At 44.3% G+C, this 20,564-nt stretch overlaps 1 protein-coding gene across 2 annotated transcripts in view; it reads left to right on the forward strand.

The window, feature by feature from the left end:
• Window positions 1-20,564, forward strand: part of LOC147100431 (cell adhesion molecule-related/down-regulated by oncogenes-like) — a 132,633-nt gene that overhangs the window by 93,548 nt on the left and 18,521 nt on the right. For both annotated transcript variants that reach the window (XM_085968135.1, XM_085968134.1), the window contains exons 2-7: window positions 3,806-3,943; window positions 5,089-5,364; window positions 8,700-8,846; window positions 15,663-15,806; window positions 17,972-18,259; window positions 19,489-19,758. In XM_085968135.1, coding sequence (XP_085824261.1) covers window positions 3,868-3,943; window positions 5,089-5,364; window positions 8,700-8,846; window positions 15,663-15,806; window positions 17,972-18,259; window positions 19,489-19,758 — 1,201 coding nt within the window. In that variant the 5' untranslated portion in view covers window positions 3,806-3,867. The remainder of the gene's footprint in view (window positions 1-3,805; window positions 3,944-5,088; window positions 5,365-8,699; window positions 8,847-15,662; window positions 15,807-17,971; window positions 18,260-19,488; window positions 19,759-20,564) is intronic.

Genomic DNA, 20,564 nt, shown 5'->3' on the forward strand with positions numbered 1-20,564 from the left:
AGGCACCTATACAATCAGACATTGGGGTGGGGTTACGAGTTGATAGGGCGAAGGTCACTCCTTGTCCGGAACATTAAACACAGAGTTGTGCATCACTGGGCTGTGGGCCCATTTATTATCTGCGGGAGTTCAATTGCCTTTGGTTCCCTAAATACTGTTTCTTTAAATTTTTCTGTGCTCCTAGGCTGAATTTCCCAAGATGTCTGCCCTTTTTCCAGTTGTCCCTGACTGCACTCTTGTTAACATTTAATGCACACACAAAAAGGTCTGCATTTAAACTGATGAATGCAAAAACACAGACCAGCCAACAGAATGACAGTCCGACCTCCCCCCATCCCCATACTGAAACGGTAGCTGGGTTAGGTTTGGCTTTGAGGCAGCTGTTCACTTTGTAGCATGGTGGAACTGCACGCTGCCTTGGGCAAGCAGTGCTTTTGTGTTAACGGGCTGAAGTATTTGCTTTCCTTTCAGTGTGGGTTCACTCTGCTGATGGATGGCTCTTCCTCTAGCAGAGGCCAGAGTGTTTAAGCAAACGCAGCACTTTACTCACAGCAGGGCCTTCCTGACGGGTGGAGGGGGAGGTGAACAGAATCATTCCTTGTGCTGAGACGTTGATGGGGAAGGGACAGCGTCGGCTCAGGATTTTGAGTCATTGACAGCCTGGGTGAGGGGGGAGAAGCGGGTGGAGAAAAACAAGGATATTACAAATACTTGGGAAGAAATTAAACATTACACAATCTAAGATCTAAAGTCATTTTTTAATAATCCTCTCTCCCTCAGTTTGATTTGTTTTAACTCCTGTGCACACTATTTTACATAGTCTATTAAAAGTTGCTTTTTGCCATAGTTGGATCAGTGAGTAATTTGCTTTCTAAGTAGAGATAGAATTGATGATGCAATTGCCATTAATCATACTACTGCTTTTTCTTAACTTGTCAACTAAAACGTTTGAAGGTTAGCGTAACTTGGTGCAAACCATCTCATTGTCCACACCATGTACGCTTTGCATATGTTGCTGTGACCTTACCAAAGAGCTTATTTTTGCAGATTTGTTGCAAAGTTTGCATTAAGGGTGTTTCAGGGACCGTGGTAAATTTATTGGAATGTGACTTCATCCATCAGACGCTGCAGACCTCCACTGTCTCAGTCATGCAACTCGTAGAAAAACCATTGTGCTAATATCAGGCCTACGTTACAGGCTTTCTCTCAGTTATACTACAGTACAGGCTTTTTTTTGAAGCGTATGAATTTCAAGAACGCATGTATGTTTTATGAAACTATGCATTTCGATTGGAAGGTTCTTGCAGAAAGGTAACATTAATACATTGGACTACTTACTGTGGATTTATGTTAATGGGAGTTATGAGTTTTTTTTACTTTTTTTACTTTTGCAATTTTCCCAAGGCATCAACTCCTTTCTGTGGTACGGGTTTACTAGTACTAGCTGCCCTCCAATTCCTTGCCCAAAGAACCATTATTAATATGTGAGACTTGACACTGAGGCTGTTCTACAGGAGCATCACATCGCACATGTGCACATCCAGCAGGAGTCACTGGACAGTGATCAAGAGCAGGAACCCAGGTTTATTTTACTCCTATTTTCCCAGAGCACTGGCCCTATCAGTAGCATTCCTACTGCCATTCCCAGTTGGGATTGGCTAACTTGGAACAAACTAGGCATTGAATCGTGGGTTCTGGGACCTTCTTACTCTCTGGCTAAGCTTGGGGAGTTCATGGTTTGAGCAATTTATTTATTCTTGCTTCCCTGGTCCAACTGAATCCCAGAATTCAAGAGGATCATATCTAACTGGTGGTTCTGCTGATTGGGGTCCCTAATGCTAGGCTATTTGCTTTAACTATGGACTGTAGTACAAAACAGTAGCCCTGTGTGAGGTGCTGGTGTCAGTAAACACTGAGTAAGGGATAGGGGACAGGGAGTAGATTGCAACGGTGGAATAGCAAAGTTTTTTCATAGCTCCCTATTCAGTGGTGGTACTTGCTGGCTGTTATACTTCTGTGGTCTCACTCCGCCACCATTCCATGTATTAAAGGGGCATTGCTTTCATACAAGGAAAAATTGCTGATTCTGATACAATTGCATTCCTGCAGTCCAGTCCTCACTAGAATGGTAGTCAGGGAAAGCAGTTGGAAAAAGCAAACTGTAAAATAACTCCCAACAACGTATGTCATTTCTGTTTTTATTGACACCTGCACAGTGGCTCTTCCCATCGCTCAAAAGAACTTAAAGAAAAATTGATGCACGATCTCTACTTATTTGGCTATTGTGGTCCAGTGCCCCATTAAGCTACGTGGCGATAATGTAAGGATTTGGTATTTCTGTGGAGTTGTAAACACTAGTGGAGGGGCCTCCAGTGTTGGAGAAATTCTTGTCTCCGTCCAGAGGGAATATTCTGTCCAGAGGGAACGTGCCCCAGGAGCTTGGTGGAATGATGTTTAATTCCTGGAAGTTGACGAGTACCGTCTGATATTAAGTACTCGACTTCCATCTTTCATCTTGAGCCATTTTGACACCAGACTGATTCAAGAATAATGTCTCCGGGTCTATTCTTTTCCTTTCCAAGTTAACTTTATTTGTCTTATTCCACAAACAACACACAGCACAAAAACTGATTAGTTTGTGTTTGTTGAGAGATGGAAGTGGGAGGGAATGGAGGCAGTAGAGTCTAGACCAGATTGAGCAGAGAGCCAGCTACCTCTTCTCGTCACTGACCACTCATGTAGCTCACAGCAGTTGGTGATGGTGCCATCAAGAAGAGCTTGATACCCATAGTATTGCCCGCTGCCCTGACTGAGGGAATGGATGTTGTAAGTGGAAGGGCCTAGAGAATGAGAAGAAAATCTTAACTTTTTTTAATGAGACACCAATGTAACTAACAAGCTCCGAGTGGTTAGAGTTGCCTTTGTACAGTAGACTGTTAGGCTGCTGTTTATGTGTCAGTTTTGGTGCCTGGGGTCTCTGAGCTATTAAAAGGCAACATGCCATCTCTCAGTTGAAGTGTTCTCCTTTTTTAGATGTCTTTGGTTTCAAATGCTGTCAGTCCTGATGAAAGTGACCGCCACAGGCATGTTAACACCTGCCCACCTGCCACAGAGTTGGGCTGCATTGCTTCACATTCGAGACTGGCAGCTTCTCTCTTTCTCTTACTTCATCTCTACCGCTATGTATATATTGTTCCCGTGTTAGATTGCTTTAGGGGTCCCTAGTAATCCAGGATTGTATGATAAAGGGGAGGAAAAATAGATTTATTATGGTTACAGGCATCCTATTCAACAGCTCAACTTACAACTTCAGTCTTGTAGACTTGCCTGTTTGTCCAGTTTCTTGTAGCTCAGTTGAAAAGTTGATATTTAAGGGCATGTTTCTAAATGCTGAACCTGATATATGATTGTACGGGAACTGTCTTTTTCCTGCTTCTTTGAGTCTTTCTTATTTTTGTAGTATTGGGCTAAAGATGTTGCAGTTAAATTTCCTTCAGTGCTTGAGATACTTGTATGGTTTCGATATCCTGGAGCAACAAGAGCTGTTCTCTGTTTTACAGTGGTCTCAAAAGGTACAGGGTGTACCAGCATGCACCCTAGCAGGAGTCCGCACCTCCTAAGGAAAGAGAGGGAGAAAAAAGTGAACTTGTCACATTCCTGTCGTCGGGTGTTGGTTTTTGATGTGTGCTGTAGCATTTGAGTTGTAATTGAAGCATCAGAATTGTGCCGTGTCTGTAGTGGGCGTTAAGTGGCACTAACTGCTTCCCTCCAAGTTTTATAGTTAACATCTCTTTTTCTCTCTCAGATCGTGCTGGCCACCCTGCCTTGCTGTGGAACTCTTCAGCCTCGCTTCCCTGTCACAGTGCAATGGATCCAGAGACGGGGCTTCTGCAATCGGTGTTCTGCGTGTGGCTGACCATTCTTCTCTCCTGTATCAGGGCAGGTAAGCCATGCTACCCAATGTATGACTTGCTTAATTTGAAGAGTTTTTTTGAAGTGTCAAGATGCAACGCTGAGCACATTCCCACTGGGCACTGCTCCATACTGTCAGAATAAAGGGAAAGCCTGAGATAAATAAGAAGGATATTAAAGTTCATCCTCCTTGTACCCAACTCTCCCATTATAACATCCAACTGTAATTTGAGCAATCCCATTATTGTGGCCTCTACTCCCCCATCTAGCAACGTATTCCTTAAGAAAATTATTAACCACCAACTGGTATAAACTAGTATTAAATTTGTCAAACTTAGTTTTTAAGGGCTTACTGTTTGCAGTATTAGTGTTCAAATGTTTAACGGGTTCATCTGGCATTTCTATTTAAATGAAGCATTACCTGTTCGTTTACACATAGCCCCTGAACTCTGGCAGTCTCGCACAGGCAACGCAGTCTTATTGGCGCTTGTATTTCTTATTCCCAGAAAATGCTGGAAATACATAGCAGGTCAGTCAGCATTTGTAAAAAGGAACAACAAGTTATGATATTTTGCATATCTTTTCTTCACTCTGATGAACAGTTACGCACCCACAATGTTATAACCTGTATTTTTATTTGCAATTACTGACTGACCTGTGTATTTCTTGCATTTTCTGTTTTCTATTTTTAGGATTTGCAGATTTTCCTCATGTTTCTTATTCACTGGTTTGTCCTGTTTTAAGTTTTGCTGGCCTGGAGGTTTGGAAAGGGCTGTTGCTTCAGTGGTCGGCAAACCGCAATTCAGAACACGAGATCTGTTGTAGAATAATGAGAACAGTGAATAAACTTTTTTATGTGACCTCCGACACTCCATGTGGCTCACAAAGACAAGTCCTGGCTTCTTGTGTGGTACCATGCAGACCCGGAAGGATCCAGGTTGACTCCCATGTCTGTATTAGCTGATCTCGGTTCAAATTGGAATGAGCTCTAGAAGTGGTCTCCATGCCACTGGGCTGGAGATGTTAATCATGTTATATTTATGATGGTTCTTCTAGTCCCCATCTCATACAAATGATGATGAATCCCATTCAAGAGGGCCGGCCCACTGTTTCAGTAAGAATATCATCAGAAGATAGGACAGTTCCTAACCAGTGTGTCTCATTCTTCCTCCACAGACCTGGCCCCTCATTTCTCCGCAGAGCCCCGCTCCACAATACAGAAACTAGGCGGACGGGTTCAGCTTCGCTGTGCTGCAGAGCCCGCCTGGGCACGCATTACGTGGCACTTCAGTGGACAGAAATTAACAGACAGTGGACAGAATGGAATAGCGATCCGATCTGGGTCATTGACTATCTCAAATCTACAAATGTCCCATGTTGGGAGGTACCAGTGTGTGGCAAGCAGTTCTGTTGGTGCAATAGTGAGCAGCCCTTCTTCCATTACCATTGCAAGTGAGTATCGTTCTGGAAATGGGAGGCACTTCACTCCAGCCCGTCTGACTGTCGGATGAGCTGTAGTTTATGGGGACCCTCGGATCTATTGATATTCTGAGAGAACTTGACCCTTTTGACCGGCTGAATGTACCAGTATTCAATACCCAGGTAGTAGTAGGGCAGTCGTTTGAGCCCACCCTTCTCTGCATGCCACTTTCCTGTCTTGGCTGGACTATCCAGTGCCAAGCTACTCGCATCTACCTTTATTGTGGCTGTAGAATGGTAGATATATAGGAGCAGAGCAACATTTTTCGGAACTGGAGAAAAACCTTTTTTTATGGATCGCTCTGTTGTAAAGAAATGATGTCCCATTTTCTCAAGCTTTCCTTATAAAAGTGACAGACGCTGAGGTTGACCTCATGACCCATGGGCAAGGGAGGAGAAATTCAGCCAGAGTTCCTGCTCCTGATCATTGCTGGAAAGTGCATTTGTGGACGTCGGGCAAGGACGGGGCTTGTCTGTGATTCCTCCTGTGCTGGAGTAGTTTGCTGCTGTCCAGGGTCACTCATGAAGAATTAACGGTTGGGTGTGACGCAGAAGATCTGTCAGCGCCCGTGGAACCGTACCCCAGCATGAGTCAGTATGTTCAGGAGAGGAGGGGTGAAAACTGGAGCAGTAATCCAACAGTTAATTGGGAAGAGACAGGTTTGTTGGGTCAAATGAGACTATTCCTGTTCTTGTATTGCACACTCCCAGCATGGAGCTTTGCCTGCTAGGAACACATCAGGAAATTATGGTGTGTAGCTGACTATTTTTCATCAATTATTTATCTTCTGTTCTTTATCTTCCTCTTTACAACCAAAGACCCCATTACTTCTCCTAGGTTTCTCAATAATAAAAACATTTTATTTTAGGTTTCATTTTGCCCCTACTCTTGTGCCTCTTTCCACATCCTTGCTAATGTCTTATCTATGACCACTCAAATTGTAGGTGCATGAGAGCATGCCTGGAGTTGACGCTACTTTAAAAAAAAATCCCCATCCCCTCTTTGTGGTCTCTGGTCACCCTCTTTCCCCATAGGGTGGCATGGCTGAGATTGCTGTTTTAACGAAGCATATTCTGAACGGGCAGTAACTTTGTGTGCGCGTGCCCGCAGCAAATAATTGGGGAATGCAGGGAAGGAAAAAAAGGAAAGGCGCTGAATTTTGGCAACTTGATAGCCGTCTCCTCCAAGAGCATTAATGAGACATTCCACCCTGTGAGCAGACCTGGTCCGGACTTGGAGAAAGAAATCAATGGGAACAGTTATAATTATAAAAATAGAGCTGACTACTCGAAGGAAGCTGATGGAGAGGGAAGTGACCCAGGGAATGACCTGCTGAGCGGAGCACTGAAGGAAACATTCCCTATCCAATACAGGAAGGGAGAGTGTGGCCCTGTGTGTACGTTTGCAATCCATATTCCTGTCCAAAAATGATTTGCAGTATATGTTAGAAACCTGTGATTTCCCCCCCCCCCCCCCCCCCCCCCCCCCCCCCGCCACCAAATCGAGGAATCGGCCTTCCGGAAAGAGCTTCACAGCCATATAAAAACTGTAATGAAGTCTTAATTCCCCTGACTTTTAACCAGACCACACAGGCAGGCTGCATAACTGGGGCCTACAGTAGATGTAAACCTCTCCTCTCGTCCACCCCCAAGAAAGAGAAAAACAGAGGGGAGGAGACGCAAGCTATGCCTCCATTTGGCTAGAAGGCTGAATTTTCAGAGTCCCATGAGCAGGTCATATCCTGGAACAGGTGGAAGGTCCAAAGAAGTGGTAAGAAAATGAAGAAAGCTGCCTTTCTCTCTTTGCCTCCGCCTCCCCCCAAGCAGTGAGAAAACACAACCACAGACCTGATTTAATCAGAGCATTAAATATTTCTCAATTCTCTGTTTTATATTCCAGCTTTAACACTTTTTTTCCTTTCCCCTGCCCCATCACTCCCCAAGGCACTCTTGCTAGGGATCTATGGTGGAGGTTTCTGGGAGCTCATTCAAGCAGCCATTTTTCTCGAGTCAGTCTAGGCAGTGTGCGCCAGCTGGCTGCTCAATAGTGGAGCTTCAAGCCTAACCCTGTTTCACTTGGCATTCACGTACATGCGTACTTTGTAGCGGTGGGGGGAGAACGGGGGAGTTCACTCGATCACAATCAAGAGCATGAGCTTTGGCTAATTCTCCCCTCCCTAGCCCATTGTTGCAAAGGTCGCAGCATCCCCTAAGGCCACCTTAGCTGAGATCAGTAAATTGCGTACAGGCTGGGGACAAACCAGACCATCATGGCTCAGTGCCACACCGAGCAGTTCATTTACCCCTAATGTTTTTGTGATTAAATATAGTGGGTAACTCTGTGATCTGACACTCCCAGTGAGGAGTGGCACTTGCATAGAGCACATATCAGAAAATCACAGGCGCACATTAAAGCTAGTCATCCCTAGAGCCAAAATAAAATGAGTAACATAGTGCTCGATGCAGTGATGTCAGCACGGCAAAATTGCACTCTCTTGTGTCCGTGAGTCTTGCAGCACAGATCAGCAGATGGTGATGCACCTTTACATATTTAATAATGTCCTTCCGCATAACAACAGGTTGTGTAGTCAGAAGTAAAGAAAATGACCGATGCTGTGAGTTTGAACCTAGCAGTGACCAGAAGTTTAGAAAGACTAAAGAGTAGATCTTTTGATTTGCACTCCTGGCAGATGAGGCTCCTTATTGGGGGGGGGGGGGGACACAAAAGTGGAAAATCTGGCCTTAAAGCAGCTTCTATGAGCTAAAAGTTCTGTTTCTGCAGTCGTGGCACACAATGGGAACATATCACGTAATCACAACCCATGATTTTCAGTCTATTTAAAATTAATGGATGAAAATCACAGGTCGTTTGCGATGTGTGCTGGTAGAGTGGACCGGGGAGAAACCAGTGGAATTGTTAACCCCTATATTACTCCCCTGCTATTCCGGTCACCAGAGTTGCCAAGTCTGGAAAACTTATTTTGATATTGCTACTGGCTGCTCAAGAACTGTATATATGTATCCAGTGGCATTATTGGGGTACATTTCCCTCCATTTACTGTTTGTGAAAATGTTGGCATGAGTGTAAACCGACATGGTAATACACACTCCAGTAACCCTGACTCTGACCCTGAACTTCTGCATTCCTGGGACAGAGTGCCAGGTTACCACTATCAGAGCTCAAGAGGAGGGAAGCTGCTATCTGAAATTTCAGTGCTGCTGTTGTGTGCCAGTTTTCAGTTGCAAAGCCCATCAGAGTAACTAATCATTTCCAAAGCTGATTATAGTCCTTTCCTCTGTCTTTGCAGGTGTAAGTGATTTCCAGGCACCCAGCCAGCGAGTAGTTACAGTAGATGAAGGAAGCACAGGCATCATAGAATGTCATTTACCTGACAGTAAACCCACAGCACTAATCCGTTACCGAGTGAGGGGCAAATGGCTTGAGCAATCTACAGGTAAGTGTGTGTCTGCATCAGGGCAGGCATGTGAAAAACACTACCTTCCTGTCTAGCCCAGTAACTTGAAAAAAATCTGTATTTGAGGTATTGTGGGCAGTTGCTATTGGCCATCATCTGTCCCTTCAAACACTCCCAGGGCTCATACAGCACAGATTAGCTACAGAGGCCTGGATTTTCCAGGGCCTTTGACCGCGTATGGAGCTGTAAGTGCTCCGCAGGTTCTGGATTTCCTCATATGCGCGAAAACCCGGAACTTGCGATCTGTCAAGTTTCAGCTTGACAGATCCTCCGCATCCCCGGGGAATGGACATTCGCTGGCAGAGAGTTGCCCAACTACTGCCTAGCGAATGCCTGTGAAACTCTTACGCCTGGTAAAAGCAGGCATAGGGCCTTCTTTTACCAGCGTAAGAGTTTAAATATTAAAATAATGTTTTTGAATTATTTAAATATAAAAAAACTTTAAAGTTAGTTATAGGTTTTTCTGGCCCCTTTAAAAGTTTAAATTTATTTTTCAAATAATTACATTTTTGTTTTAAATGTTTAATTTAATTGTATTTTAATTAATTTTGAACATGTAATGGTTTATTTTTATTTAAGTTGTGTGAAGTTTGTGTTTTTTTAGGTGATTCCTATTCAGCTTATGGGTATTCCGTACGTAAATGGAATCCCCATAAGCATAATGGGGATCCCCTTTTCTAATTGGTTGGGCCGGCCCATGTGATCCCACGGGCGCTTGTGAACCGCATGCGCCCCTGGATACGTGGACTCGTACACACGAGTATGCGTAGAGGCCCAAGAGTGCGAGTCTACGAATCTCCGGGACCATCAGATAGGTTCGTACTTTTCTTGTGGTTCGGAGGCATTTGCCCGCGGGGAAGCCTCCGGCTGCAAATTCTGTCCAAATATTTTCTACTATTCCAGCAATATTCCTTCACTCCAGGAGGGCGCCCTCTACTGCACCAGTGTGATATTTCTCTTTCTCATCCATCCATCCTTGTGATCACTCGGAGACTGAGAATGTATGCACCAGTCATAGGCAGTTTTGTGGTCTGGACATGTTGCCACCTTGAGTTGGGTTGAAAGTGCCCCTAACTCATTTCAGTAAGGACCTTCACAGCAACCATACATGGAGGGCACTCACCCCAGTAGTCTGAGCCAAAGTTACAACCAGGCCGGAGACATTAAAGATCAGTGCTGAGAGCTTTGACAGACCATGTAGACTCATCTTTAAAGGGCTTCACTTTTTTTTTAAAGTAATTTTTACCCATTCTTTAGGTGATTCTGTGGTCACCATGCATCACCCTCTTCTGTCCACCCAGGTGTGTGATACTTAATAACTGTCTGCAAGACAGAGTACAAGTGCTGCTGGGTGAGAGGGGCATGCTCTGTCTGCCAATCTTGCTGCTTCCTACCCATTCATGGCTCTGTAGATTTGTAATATAGTGCACTCTATATGGGTTTAATGTCCACTGGTAGTTGTAAAAGTGTTTATCACTGCGTTAAAATAAGGCAATGACATTTTACCAGACTATGAACAGTAGCTGTTTGTGGGACATGGTTGGGACAGTATAGCTGCTGCATTTGCCTATATAAGTCACACGCTTCACCCAGGCCTGTGATACTTATATACACTTACTTGCAGACAGTTAATTATCAAAAGTAATTCACTGTGAAGCACTTTGAGACACTTTGGGACTGCAGGGAGGATGAGCAACCTGGCCACAGCACCGTGGAACGGGGGGCCATTCAAGAGGGGGGAGTAAATAGAAATGTTGTAGTGGTAGGGGATAGTATTATTAGGGGGATAGATAGAGTTCTCTGCAGCCGAGAGCGAGAGTCCCAAAGGCTGTGTTGCCTACCCGGTGCCAGGGTTAAGGACATCTCCTCTGGGCTGGAAAGAAACTTGCAGTGGGAGGGGGTGGATCCAGTTGTCGTGGTCCATGTTGGTACAAGCGACGTAGATAGGACTAGGAAGCCGGTTCTGTTAAAGGAGTATGAGCAGCTAGGGGCCAAATTAAAAAGCAGAACCACAAGGGTAATAATCTCTGGATTATTACCTGAGCCACGAGCGAATTTGGCTAGGACAAATAAAATTAGAGAGTTAAATGCGTGGCTCAAAGACTGGTGTGGGAGAAATGGGTTTTGCTTCCTGGGACACTGGCACCAGTACTGGGGCAGGAGGGAGCTGTTCCGTTGGGACGGGCTTCACTTGGCCAGTGCTGGGACTAGAGTCCTGGCGGATCATATAACTAGGGCTGTAGCGAGGGCTTTAAACTAACTAGTGGGGGGGAGATTCCTAGAAAGCAAATAATAAAAATGACAACAGAGAAGGTCATAGACTTAGGTAGCAGTGGGGAAATTAAAAACCAGAGCGTGTCAGGAAGGGGCAGAAGGTATGGAGTAAAAGGTAAAGTAATAAAAAGGGCAAAAGCAGGAACTAAGTGTCACAAAACATCTTTGAAAGTTCCCTATCTGAATGCACGTAGCATTCGTAACAAAATAGACGAGTTAATGGGTATGATCTTGTGGCCATTACAGAAACATGGCTGCAGGGTGACAATGCCTGGGAATTAAACATACCAGGTTATTTAACGATCAGGAAGGAAGGGGAGGTGGGGTGGCTATGTTAATAAAGGAAGGAATCACTCTAATACAGAGAAATGATATTGGGTCAAAAGATCAGGATAATGAAACAGTTTGGGTGGAGGTAAGGAATAATAAGGGGAAAAAACACTAGTGGGCGTAGTCTATAGGCCTCCGAACAGTTGCAACTCTGTTGGACGGAGTATCAATCAGGAAATAGTTGAGGCTTGTAATAAGGGAACATCTATAATTATGGGGGATTTTAACTATCATATTAATTGGACAAATCAAAATGGGCAGGGCTGCCTTGAGGATGAGTTCATTGAGTGTATTAGGGATGGGTTTCTTGAGCAGTATGTAACTGAACCGACCAGGGGGCAAGCAACCTTAGATCTGGTCCTGTGTAACAAGACAGGATTAATTAAAAATGTCCTAGTAAAGGATCCCCTTGGAATGAGTGACCATAACATGGTGGAATTCCATATTCAATTAGAGGGTGAGAAGGTTGGATCTCAAACAAGCGTGCTAAGCTTGAATAAAGGAGACTATGAAGGTATGAGAGCGGAATTGAGTAGAGTGGATTGGGAAAATAGATTAAAGGGTAAGACGATACATGATCAGTGGTATACATTTAAGGAGTTATTTTACAACTTCCAAAAAAATATATATTCCACTGAGAAGAAAAGGGTGTAAAAGAAAAGACAGCCATCCGTGGCTAAGTAAAGAAATTAAGGATAGTACAGGTAGACTACCTTTTATCCGAACTTCTGAAAACCGAAACCCTCTAAAAACCGAAGGTTTTTTCATTCAGCGTAAGTCGTGCGCACGACATGACCAGAGTGGCGCACGACTTACGCTGAGCAGAGGGTCAGCGTAAGTCGTGCGCACGACCCCGACCCCCGCCGCCGACCCCGACCCCCGCCGACCCCTCCCCCGACAAATTTCCCAGTCTTATAAAATACCTTCCGAAATTTTCCGAAAACCGAAACACGGCTGGTCCCGAGGTTTTCGGATAAAGGATAGTCTACCTGTATTCGACTAAAAACAAGGGCATATAAGGTAGCCAAATCTAGTGGGAGGATAGAGGATTGGGAAAACTTTAAAAGACAGCAAAAAATAACAAAAAGATTGATTTAAGAAAGGGAAGATAGATTATGAAAGTAAATTAGCAAAAAATATAAAAACAGATAGTAAGAGTTTTTATAGTTGTATAAAAAGAAAAAGGGTGGCTAAAGTAAATGTTGGTCCCTTAGAGGATGAGACCGGGAAATTAATGGTGGAAATATGGAGATGGCAAAAACACAATGAATATTTTGTATCAGTCTTTACAGTAGAGGACACTAAGAATATCCCAACACTGGACAAACAGGGGGCTATAGGGGGGGAGGAGCTAAACACAATCAAAATCACTAAGGAAGTGGTACTCAGTAAAATAATGGGACTCAAGGTGGATAAATCACCTGGACCTGATGGCTTACATCCTAGTGTCTTGAGGGAAGTGGCAGTAGGGATTGTGGATGCATTGGTAATAATTTTCCAAAACTCCCTGGACTCAGCAAAGGTCCCGGCAGACTGGAAAACTGCTAATGTAACACCCTTATTTAAAAAGGGCAGTAGACAGAAGGCTGGAAACTATAGACCGGTTAGCCTAACATCTGTGGTAGGTAAAATTTTGGAGTCCATTATTAAGGAGACAGTAACAGGACATTTGGATAAACATAATTTAATAGGACCAAGTCAGCATGGTTTTATGAAGGGGAAGTCATGTTTGACAAATTTGCTGGAGTTCTTTGAGGAAGTAACATATAGGGTGGATAAAGGGGAACCAGTGGACGTAGTGTATTTAGACTTCCAAAAGGCATTTGACAAGGTGCCACACAAAAGATTATTGCTTAAGATAAAAAATCACGGGATTGGGGGTAATATTCTGGCGAGGATTGGCTATCTAACAGAAGGCAGAGAGTTGGGATAAATGGTTCATTCTCAGACTGGCAATCAGTAACAAGTGGTGTTCCGCAGGGGTCAGTGCTGGGTCCCCAACTCTTTACAATCTATATTAACGATTTGGAGGAGGGGACCGAGTGTAACATATCAAAGTTTGCAGATGATAAGATGGGAGGGAAAGTAGTGAGTGAGGAGGACATAAAAAACCTGCAAGGGGATATAGACAGGCTAAGTAAGTGGGCAGAGATTTGGCAGATGGAATACAATACTGGAAAGTGTGAGGTTAATGCACTTCGGCAGGAAAAATCGTAGAGCAAGTTATTATCTTAATGGCAAGGAACTGGAAAGTACTGAAGTACAAAGGGATCTGGGGGTCCTGGTGCACGAAACTCAAAAGGGTAGTATGCAGGTGCAGCAAGTGATTAAGAAGGCCAATGGAATGTTGGCTTTCATTGCTAGGGGGATAGAATATAAAAATAGGGAGGTATTGCTTCAGTTGTACAAGGTATTGGTGAGACCGCACCTGGAATACTGCATACAGTTTTGGTGTCCATACTTAAGAAAGGACATACTTGCTCTCGAGTCAGTACAAAGAAGGTTCACTCGGTTAATCCCGGGGATGAGGGGATGGACATATGAGGAGAGGTTGAGTAGATTGGGACTCTACTCATTGGAGTTCAGAAGAATGAGAGGCGATCTTATTGAAACATATAAGATTGTGAAGGGGTTGGATTGGGTGGATGCGGGGAGGATGTTCCCGATGATGGGCGAAACTAGAACTAGGGGGCATAGTCTTAGAATAAGGGGCTGCTCTTTCAAAACTGAGATGAGGAGGAACTACTTCACTCAGAGGGTGGTAGGTCCATGGAATATGCTGCCCCAAAAAGCTGTAGAAGCTACATCATTACATAAATTTAAAACAGAAATAGACAGTTTCCTAGAAGTAAAGGGAATTAAGGGTTACGGGGAGCGGGCAGGAATTTGGACATGAGTCTAGGTTCGGATTGGACATGGCCCTGTGGGTAGCGGAGCGGGCCCAGGGGCCGTGTAGCCTGATCCTGCTCCTATTTCAGGTGTCTAATTCTGTTAGATTCAGGAGATGGTTCTGTGATAGTAGATTGGCGGTTAGGATCAGATCAGCCATGATCTTATTGAATGGCGGAGCAGGCTCGAGGGGCCGATTGGCCTACTCCTGCTCCTATTTCTTATGTTATGTTATTCTAACATGACAAGGTGCTACTGTATATAAATTCAGGTGTTACTTATTTGTAATTCATTTATAAAACATTAAAAATTTTGTAAGCACTTCCAACGTACAGAATCTTGCTACCTGTTACTGTGGTTTTTGTCACATTTTTATGTAAGATGTTTCCATTATAAATTCCTGTGTCCACATTTCTAATGAAAGCTGCCTATGGAAACTTGTGGCTCCAAAGCATCTCACTTTTGCATCTCCAGCTTTTCAGCCTGTGCTGGATAGATATTCTTATGCTCCAACTAACTCTACTTTTCTACTTCCCAAATTGCTTTAAGTCTTGCTCTTCAACTATAAATTTTAATACAAAAATAAAAATATTATATAAAAATAAGACCGAATATGGGACTTTAAACTGGAGATTGAGTTATGTCGCCATGCCTTGCTCCAATTATCCCTTGCCCTTTAATCCCACTTTTATCTGAAGCCTACACTTGCTCTTGGCTTCCTGGGTGCAACACCACTGGAAGTCGCCTAGTCTATTAATGTATTAAACTTGTGGGACATGCGTTTCATTGAAAACTCAAATCCTTGCGTTACCTGTTACTCGTGTAGGGGTGCTGTGCTGAACCGTTTCAATGTTAAAGGTGTCATACAGTGTATATGCAACAACTGCTGTTTTATAGTGAGGGTATATTACCTTGTGATTGGGTTATTACAGATTGCTCAAAATGATTTCTGAACTTTTTTGTCATTTTTTCCCCTCTGACTGAAATTTCTAAAGTGAGGGATTAAACAAAATGAAACAATTTTTAAAAATTGCATATTTCACAACGCGATTAAATATATCCACTGAATTTTCTTTTTAACACCTTCATTAAAGTTTTTACTGGAATGCCTCAGCTCTCCTAAAAGCCTGGACTTGGACTTGATATTTTGGCCCAGAACAAGTCTGTGGGAAACCAACTGGGCCACGTTATGAATACAATGGGCCTGAGCTGGCATCCCTGTTCCCTGACCCTTTGCAGTTTCAGGAGCTCCCTAATCAGGTTCCATCAATCATTTTCCTTAACGTTGCTCTTGTTTTCCAGATAACTACCTGATCCTTCCCTCTGGAAACTTGCAAGTGCTCAATGTCACACAGCAGGACAAAGGAACCTACAAGTGTGCAGCGTACAATCCTGTCACGCAAGAAATGAAAATGGAGCCTACGGGGCATAAGCTGCTGATTAGGCGTAAGTGTGCAGCCCAGATGTATTTTCACAATGTACCCAGTCTCTGCCATTGCTGATTCAGCCAATACAGACAGCTGAAGGGATTGCTGTGCCCCTTGACCCTTGTAGCACCCTGTTAAGGTTAAGGATATTGAACTGTTTGGTATAGTAGGTGCTGTCGCCATTGTGGGAAGGAATCTAGGTGGTGCATAGCCTTTCACCTTTGGATTATGGGTTTGAATGCAGCCAAGACTGCTGGGATGAATATGTCTCTGTCTGCTTGCTACAAACTTCTACATGTAATGACGTTGGAGCAGTCTTAATACACAGTACAAAACTACCCATAATTAAGCATTAAATGGGCAGTCTCATTCGAAGACCATAATGGCTGGAGTGAGAAATAAATGTCAAGTTGGTGCAATGGGAGATGCTATTCGGTAGTTGTGGGTAAGGCATGTTATTGAGTGGTGGGAGATTTTTGCGCTCTCTCTAACCTGCACTAAAGCTGACTTGGGAATGCTTGGTACTGATAGTGGCTGCAAAACCTAATGGAGTCTTCAACCCACAACACTGACATCCCTCACCTTGATGAGGAAAACCGAACCGAAGGGCTGCAGTCACATGGCATGTTGGCATTCCGCACATTCCTTTCCCAGTTTTCCCGGCTATGCTCCTGGAGACACTGACTCGTGCTGCAGAACGTTTTGTACCCTCCAGTACATGTCTCAAGTGTTCATTCTTCGCGCGGGCTCAGAGCATCAAGCTATTCAACTGTGGGGGGGCTCGCATCCTGATCCGGTCCACCCCAACACCTACACATGCACTTTTCAACTCTGAATCGCAATAAGGAGTGAAATTTTCCACCAGTTGGGGCACTAAGACAAATTGTAGCACCTCTGCTGTTAACCTGGCTGAACTCAGCACAGATGGGGTTTTCCTCGTCTGTGGCATTTATTTTTAAAGAGTTAATGTTTTTCATCCATCACATGAGCTGACCCCTCTGTGATGTTTCCTGCATATTGAGGCTTGTTGAATATTCATGTACCCTGACTCCAGCGTTGCGCAGGCACTTCCTTGCATGCCTTCGTTTGCCAGGGCTAGACCACAAAGTCCTCTTTTCCCACAAGTGTGACTGTGACTCCATTTTATTTACCTGTAAATTTGTCTGGTTCCAAGCTCTTTACCCAGCTTGATATCCAAGCATTTCACTATTTATAAATTAAATTAGATAAATTACAGAATCCACTTCCTCAGTCACCTTTTTAAATGATGTTGAAATGCGTGCTTAAATTTAATGTTTAGGTGAACAGGCACCCACTGTGTCACCCCCCCCCCCCCCCCCAAATCAAATCTCAGGCACCCACAACCCCTGAAACAAGCACGGTCCCATCCCTGTGTGCTGGATGACATCTGCTCCACTCCTCGGATGAAAACATGGACAAATTATAAGGGCGATTAAAAAGCCAAACAGACGGAAGTTTGTTCTTCCTCAGAGTTAATCTCTAACCAGCTGTGTGTCTGAAAAACCACTTAAAGCTTGCCTGATGAAAGCAACCTTGGGAAATGAGGGCCTAAATCTTGTTTTTCTAACTCATCACTGTTTGTTGTTTTTTTAGCATGGTTACATCTCACTGTATTATTCATCTGACAAATAAACAGCTATGTTATCTGATCTTGTCCTCAGTCTGATTTCTGAAAGGAGGCTTCATTATAAAGTTGTCTCCTAACTCACATCTACCCTCAACTTGTACCAGAGCCTTTCCATTAGTTTCTCTCTCTCAAATTCCCTCACGATTCCATTTTCTTGTTTACTCATGTTCCTCTGCACGCTCTTTTACTTTCTATCCCATGTTGTCTTTGGCTTTCTTTTTCCACAGCACTCTTTTTCCCTTTTAGTCACCCATTCTTTCACTTTGCCTCACTCATACTCCAACATTTTACTTTCCCTTGCTTATGCTCTTGCTTTCTCTATAGCATTCCTTCGTTTGCACTCCAGCCATTTTATTGCCCTATCAGCAGCAGTTTTCTCACGTACATTCTTCCCATTTCTCTTGTGTGCGCATTCTCTTTCTTTCTTTGTATGCCCGCTGTATGGTGAGTGTTGGGATGTGTAGGCACTACTTGGCCTAGATGTTTCGAGGTGGTTGGACACTGCACAATGTGATTTCTTCCATCTTTCCCCACAGGCTCTGCAACCAACCCTGCGCACGTCCTCTACCCCACAATCCCACAGAATGTAACGGTGATGCAGCACAGTCCTCTGATCCTGGAATGCGTAGCAAGTGGAGTCCCAACCCCGCGCGTCCGATGGCTAAAAGATGGTATCGACGTGTCTAGGAATGAGAGGTGGAAACTCTTTCACAGTAATCTGGTTGTCGATCAAGCCGGAGCAATGGATGCTGGGAGCTACTTGTGTATCGCTGAAAATGGAGTGGGGGAGCCCGTGTCTGCAAGCTACACAGTGACTGTTCATGGTGAGTGAGTTCCTTTTATTTATATCTTTTTGTTTTCCTCTTTTCCAATTTCCTCCCTCCTCTGCTGAGGGTGCTGACTTATACTGGCGTATGGGCCCACTGGTGCCAGCTAACCCCTCCAATACCTCGTCTTAAGTGGGCATTCTTCATGTGTGAGTCCTGATGTTGAGTGTCGGAAAGATATTTGGCATCACAGTTGTGCCCGATCCTGTCCGGGCCCAACATTCACCACCCCATCCCCCTCCCCCACTTCCCCATACCAGCTGAGGTCCTGGAAGGACAATCGGGAGCTGAAATCTGTCTGGTTTATATTGCCATAGGGGCATTGAGGCCCTTCGCTGGCTGGCTTTGCACAGACTGCAGATGAAAGCTTCCTGCATGGCTCAGTACTGAACTCTGCAGAATTTGACCTGTTGAGCAACTGAACTCTTGATTTGAGCTCCTGGCACACACAGTTCCTTGTTGGATGCACAAATTTGAAAAAATTGCCCTCGTTTTTACTTTAAGGGTAAGTGCAATACGGTGAAGCCAAATACAACAGTAAGCTGACTGACTAAAAACCCCTGTAGTTATCAACTTGGGGGTCACACACAGTAGTGAACGAGATGATTTCCCATTTAGATGTGATTTTAAAAGCTATTTAATTCCCTGGCTTGGTTTACATGGATGTATATGTCATGGGATCCTGATGGGTCATCACAGGGATTCATTGTGGCCCACAGAGTGCCAACAATGCAGACCACTTTTATTTGTCCAATAAGTAAGGCAAGTAATTTTTGTGGTGCAACATCTTGTGACAAATCACTGCGGGTCGTGCCGTTGGCTGTCTTATTGAGCTTCAGTTTACAAAGTCCGACAGGTTGGTTGTAATCACCCGGGTTATATTTACCATCTGACATACAAGGGTAGAAATTACGGTCACCTGCGTGTAAAATATCTCTCAGCAGGTGAGTGTTAAAAGAACAGCACCAATTGTGATTTCTACCCTACAGAGTGGAAAAAGTGGGTGCACTGTCAGCATGGCAAGTGCACAGCATCAGGGGCTGAGCAGCCAGGCTGAACAGGAACAGGAACAGGCGCAGGCCAGTATAGAGTGTGTGGGTGGTGCAACAGAGAGACTCACTGACACTGAGACCCGGACACTGAGACGTTACCAACGCCCTGCCATTCAGCACTTCTGCTAGAAGAATCTACTTGAATGTAAAGTTATTTTACTTTCTTTTTTGTAGAACCTGCTACCATCGTCAAAGGGCTGCGAGAGCTGACTCTGTCCGTGGGATCCACGGCACGTTTAACTTGCGATTCTCGCGGAAATCCGTGGCCCAATATCACCTGGTACCACAACGCAGCCACTGTCCAAGCCGACCTTCGACACTTGGTCTCTGGGAACAGACTGAAGATTGTGGGACTCGGTGCTGAGGATGCTGGGATGTATCAATGCATGGTGGAAAATGGGATTGGTTCTATGCAATCATCAGCTAGGCTCATGGTCCAATCAGGTACACCAGCTTAACAGAGAAAGTTTCTTCCACCCTCTCTCACCACAGACGTCAAGCTCATTATTATCAGTCTGAATTGCGTAACCTATTTTAAAATAAGAATCTATATATGACAGTTCCACACATTAGATCAGCAACACATAAGAGATGTCCTGTACATACCTGGTATCTGGCCAAGATTTGAATTGGCGTTGTTCTGAAACGTTACCTCTGCTGCCCCAAGCTAGCTGACATTATCAACTCGTCAGTTTGGCTCGGATGGTAGCATCCACCTCTTGCCCAAAAGGTTGTGGGTTAAATCCCTACTCTGAACTTGAGAAAGGCGGATGGAGCCTCGGTTTGATGGCAACTCCAACAATGCAGCACTCCCTCGGTATTATACTGAGGTATCCACCTAGAAGAGGAGAAGGGAGTTCTCCCGATGTCCTGGCCAACATTCTTGCCTCAACCACCGAAGAAAACATTGTCTGGTTATTCATTCATTTGTTGATTTGTGAGGTGTTGCTATCTGCAAATTGACTGACGTGTTTGCCTACATTACAACAGTGAATGCAAGCTTGTTGATCCTGTCCGCTGGCACTGTTTCTACCTCCTACAAGACCACCATTATTAGCCCCTCTTCAAAAAAAACTCATTTTCAGCACTTCCTTCTCTCCAACTGCCACCACCTCCAAAAGCCTTTCTTTTAAAAGCCCTGGAAGGTGTTATTGCCTTACAACTATGCTCCCACCTCTAACTCACCTTTGTTTCCCTTTTTGCCTTTTGCTCCTGCTTTGTAAAGTCTTTGATGCATCCTCATGCACTTT

The sequence above is a fragment of the Somniosus microcephalus genome, chromosome 26 (assembly GCF_052327205.1).
Source record: "Somniosus microcephalus isolate GS21.2 chromosome 26, FLI_Smic_1.0, whole genome shotgun sequence".
NCBI lineage: Eukaryota > Metazoa > Chordata > Chondrichthyes > Squaliformes > Somniosidae > Somniosus > Somniosus microcephalus.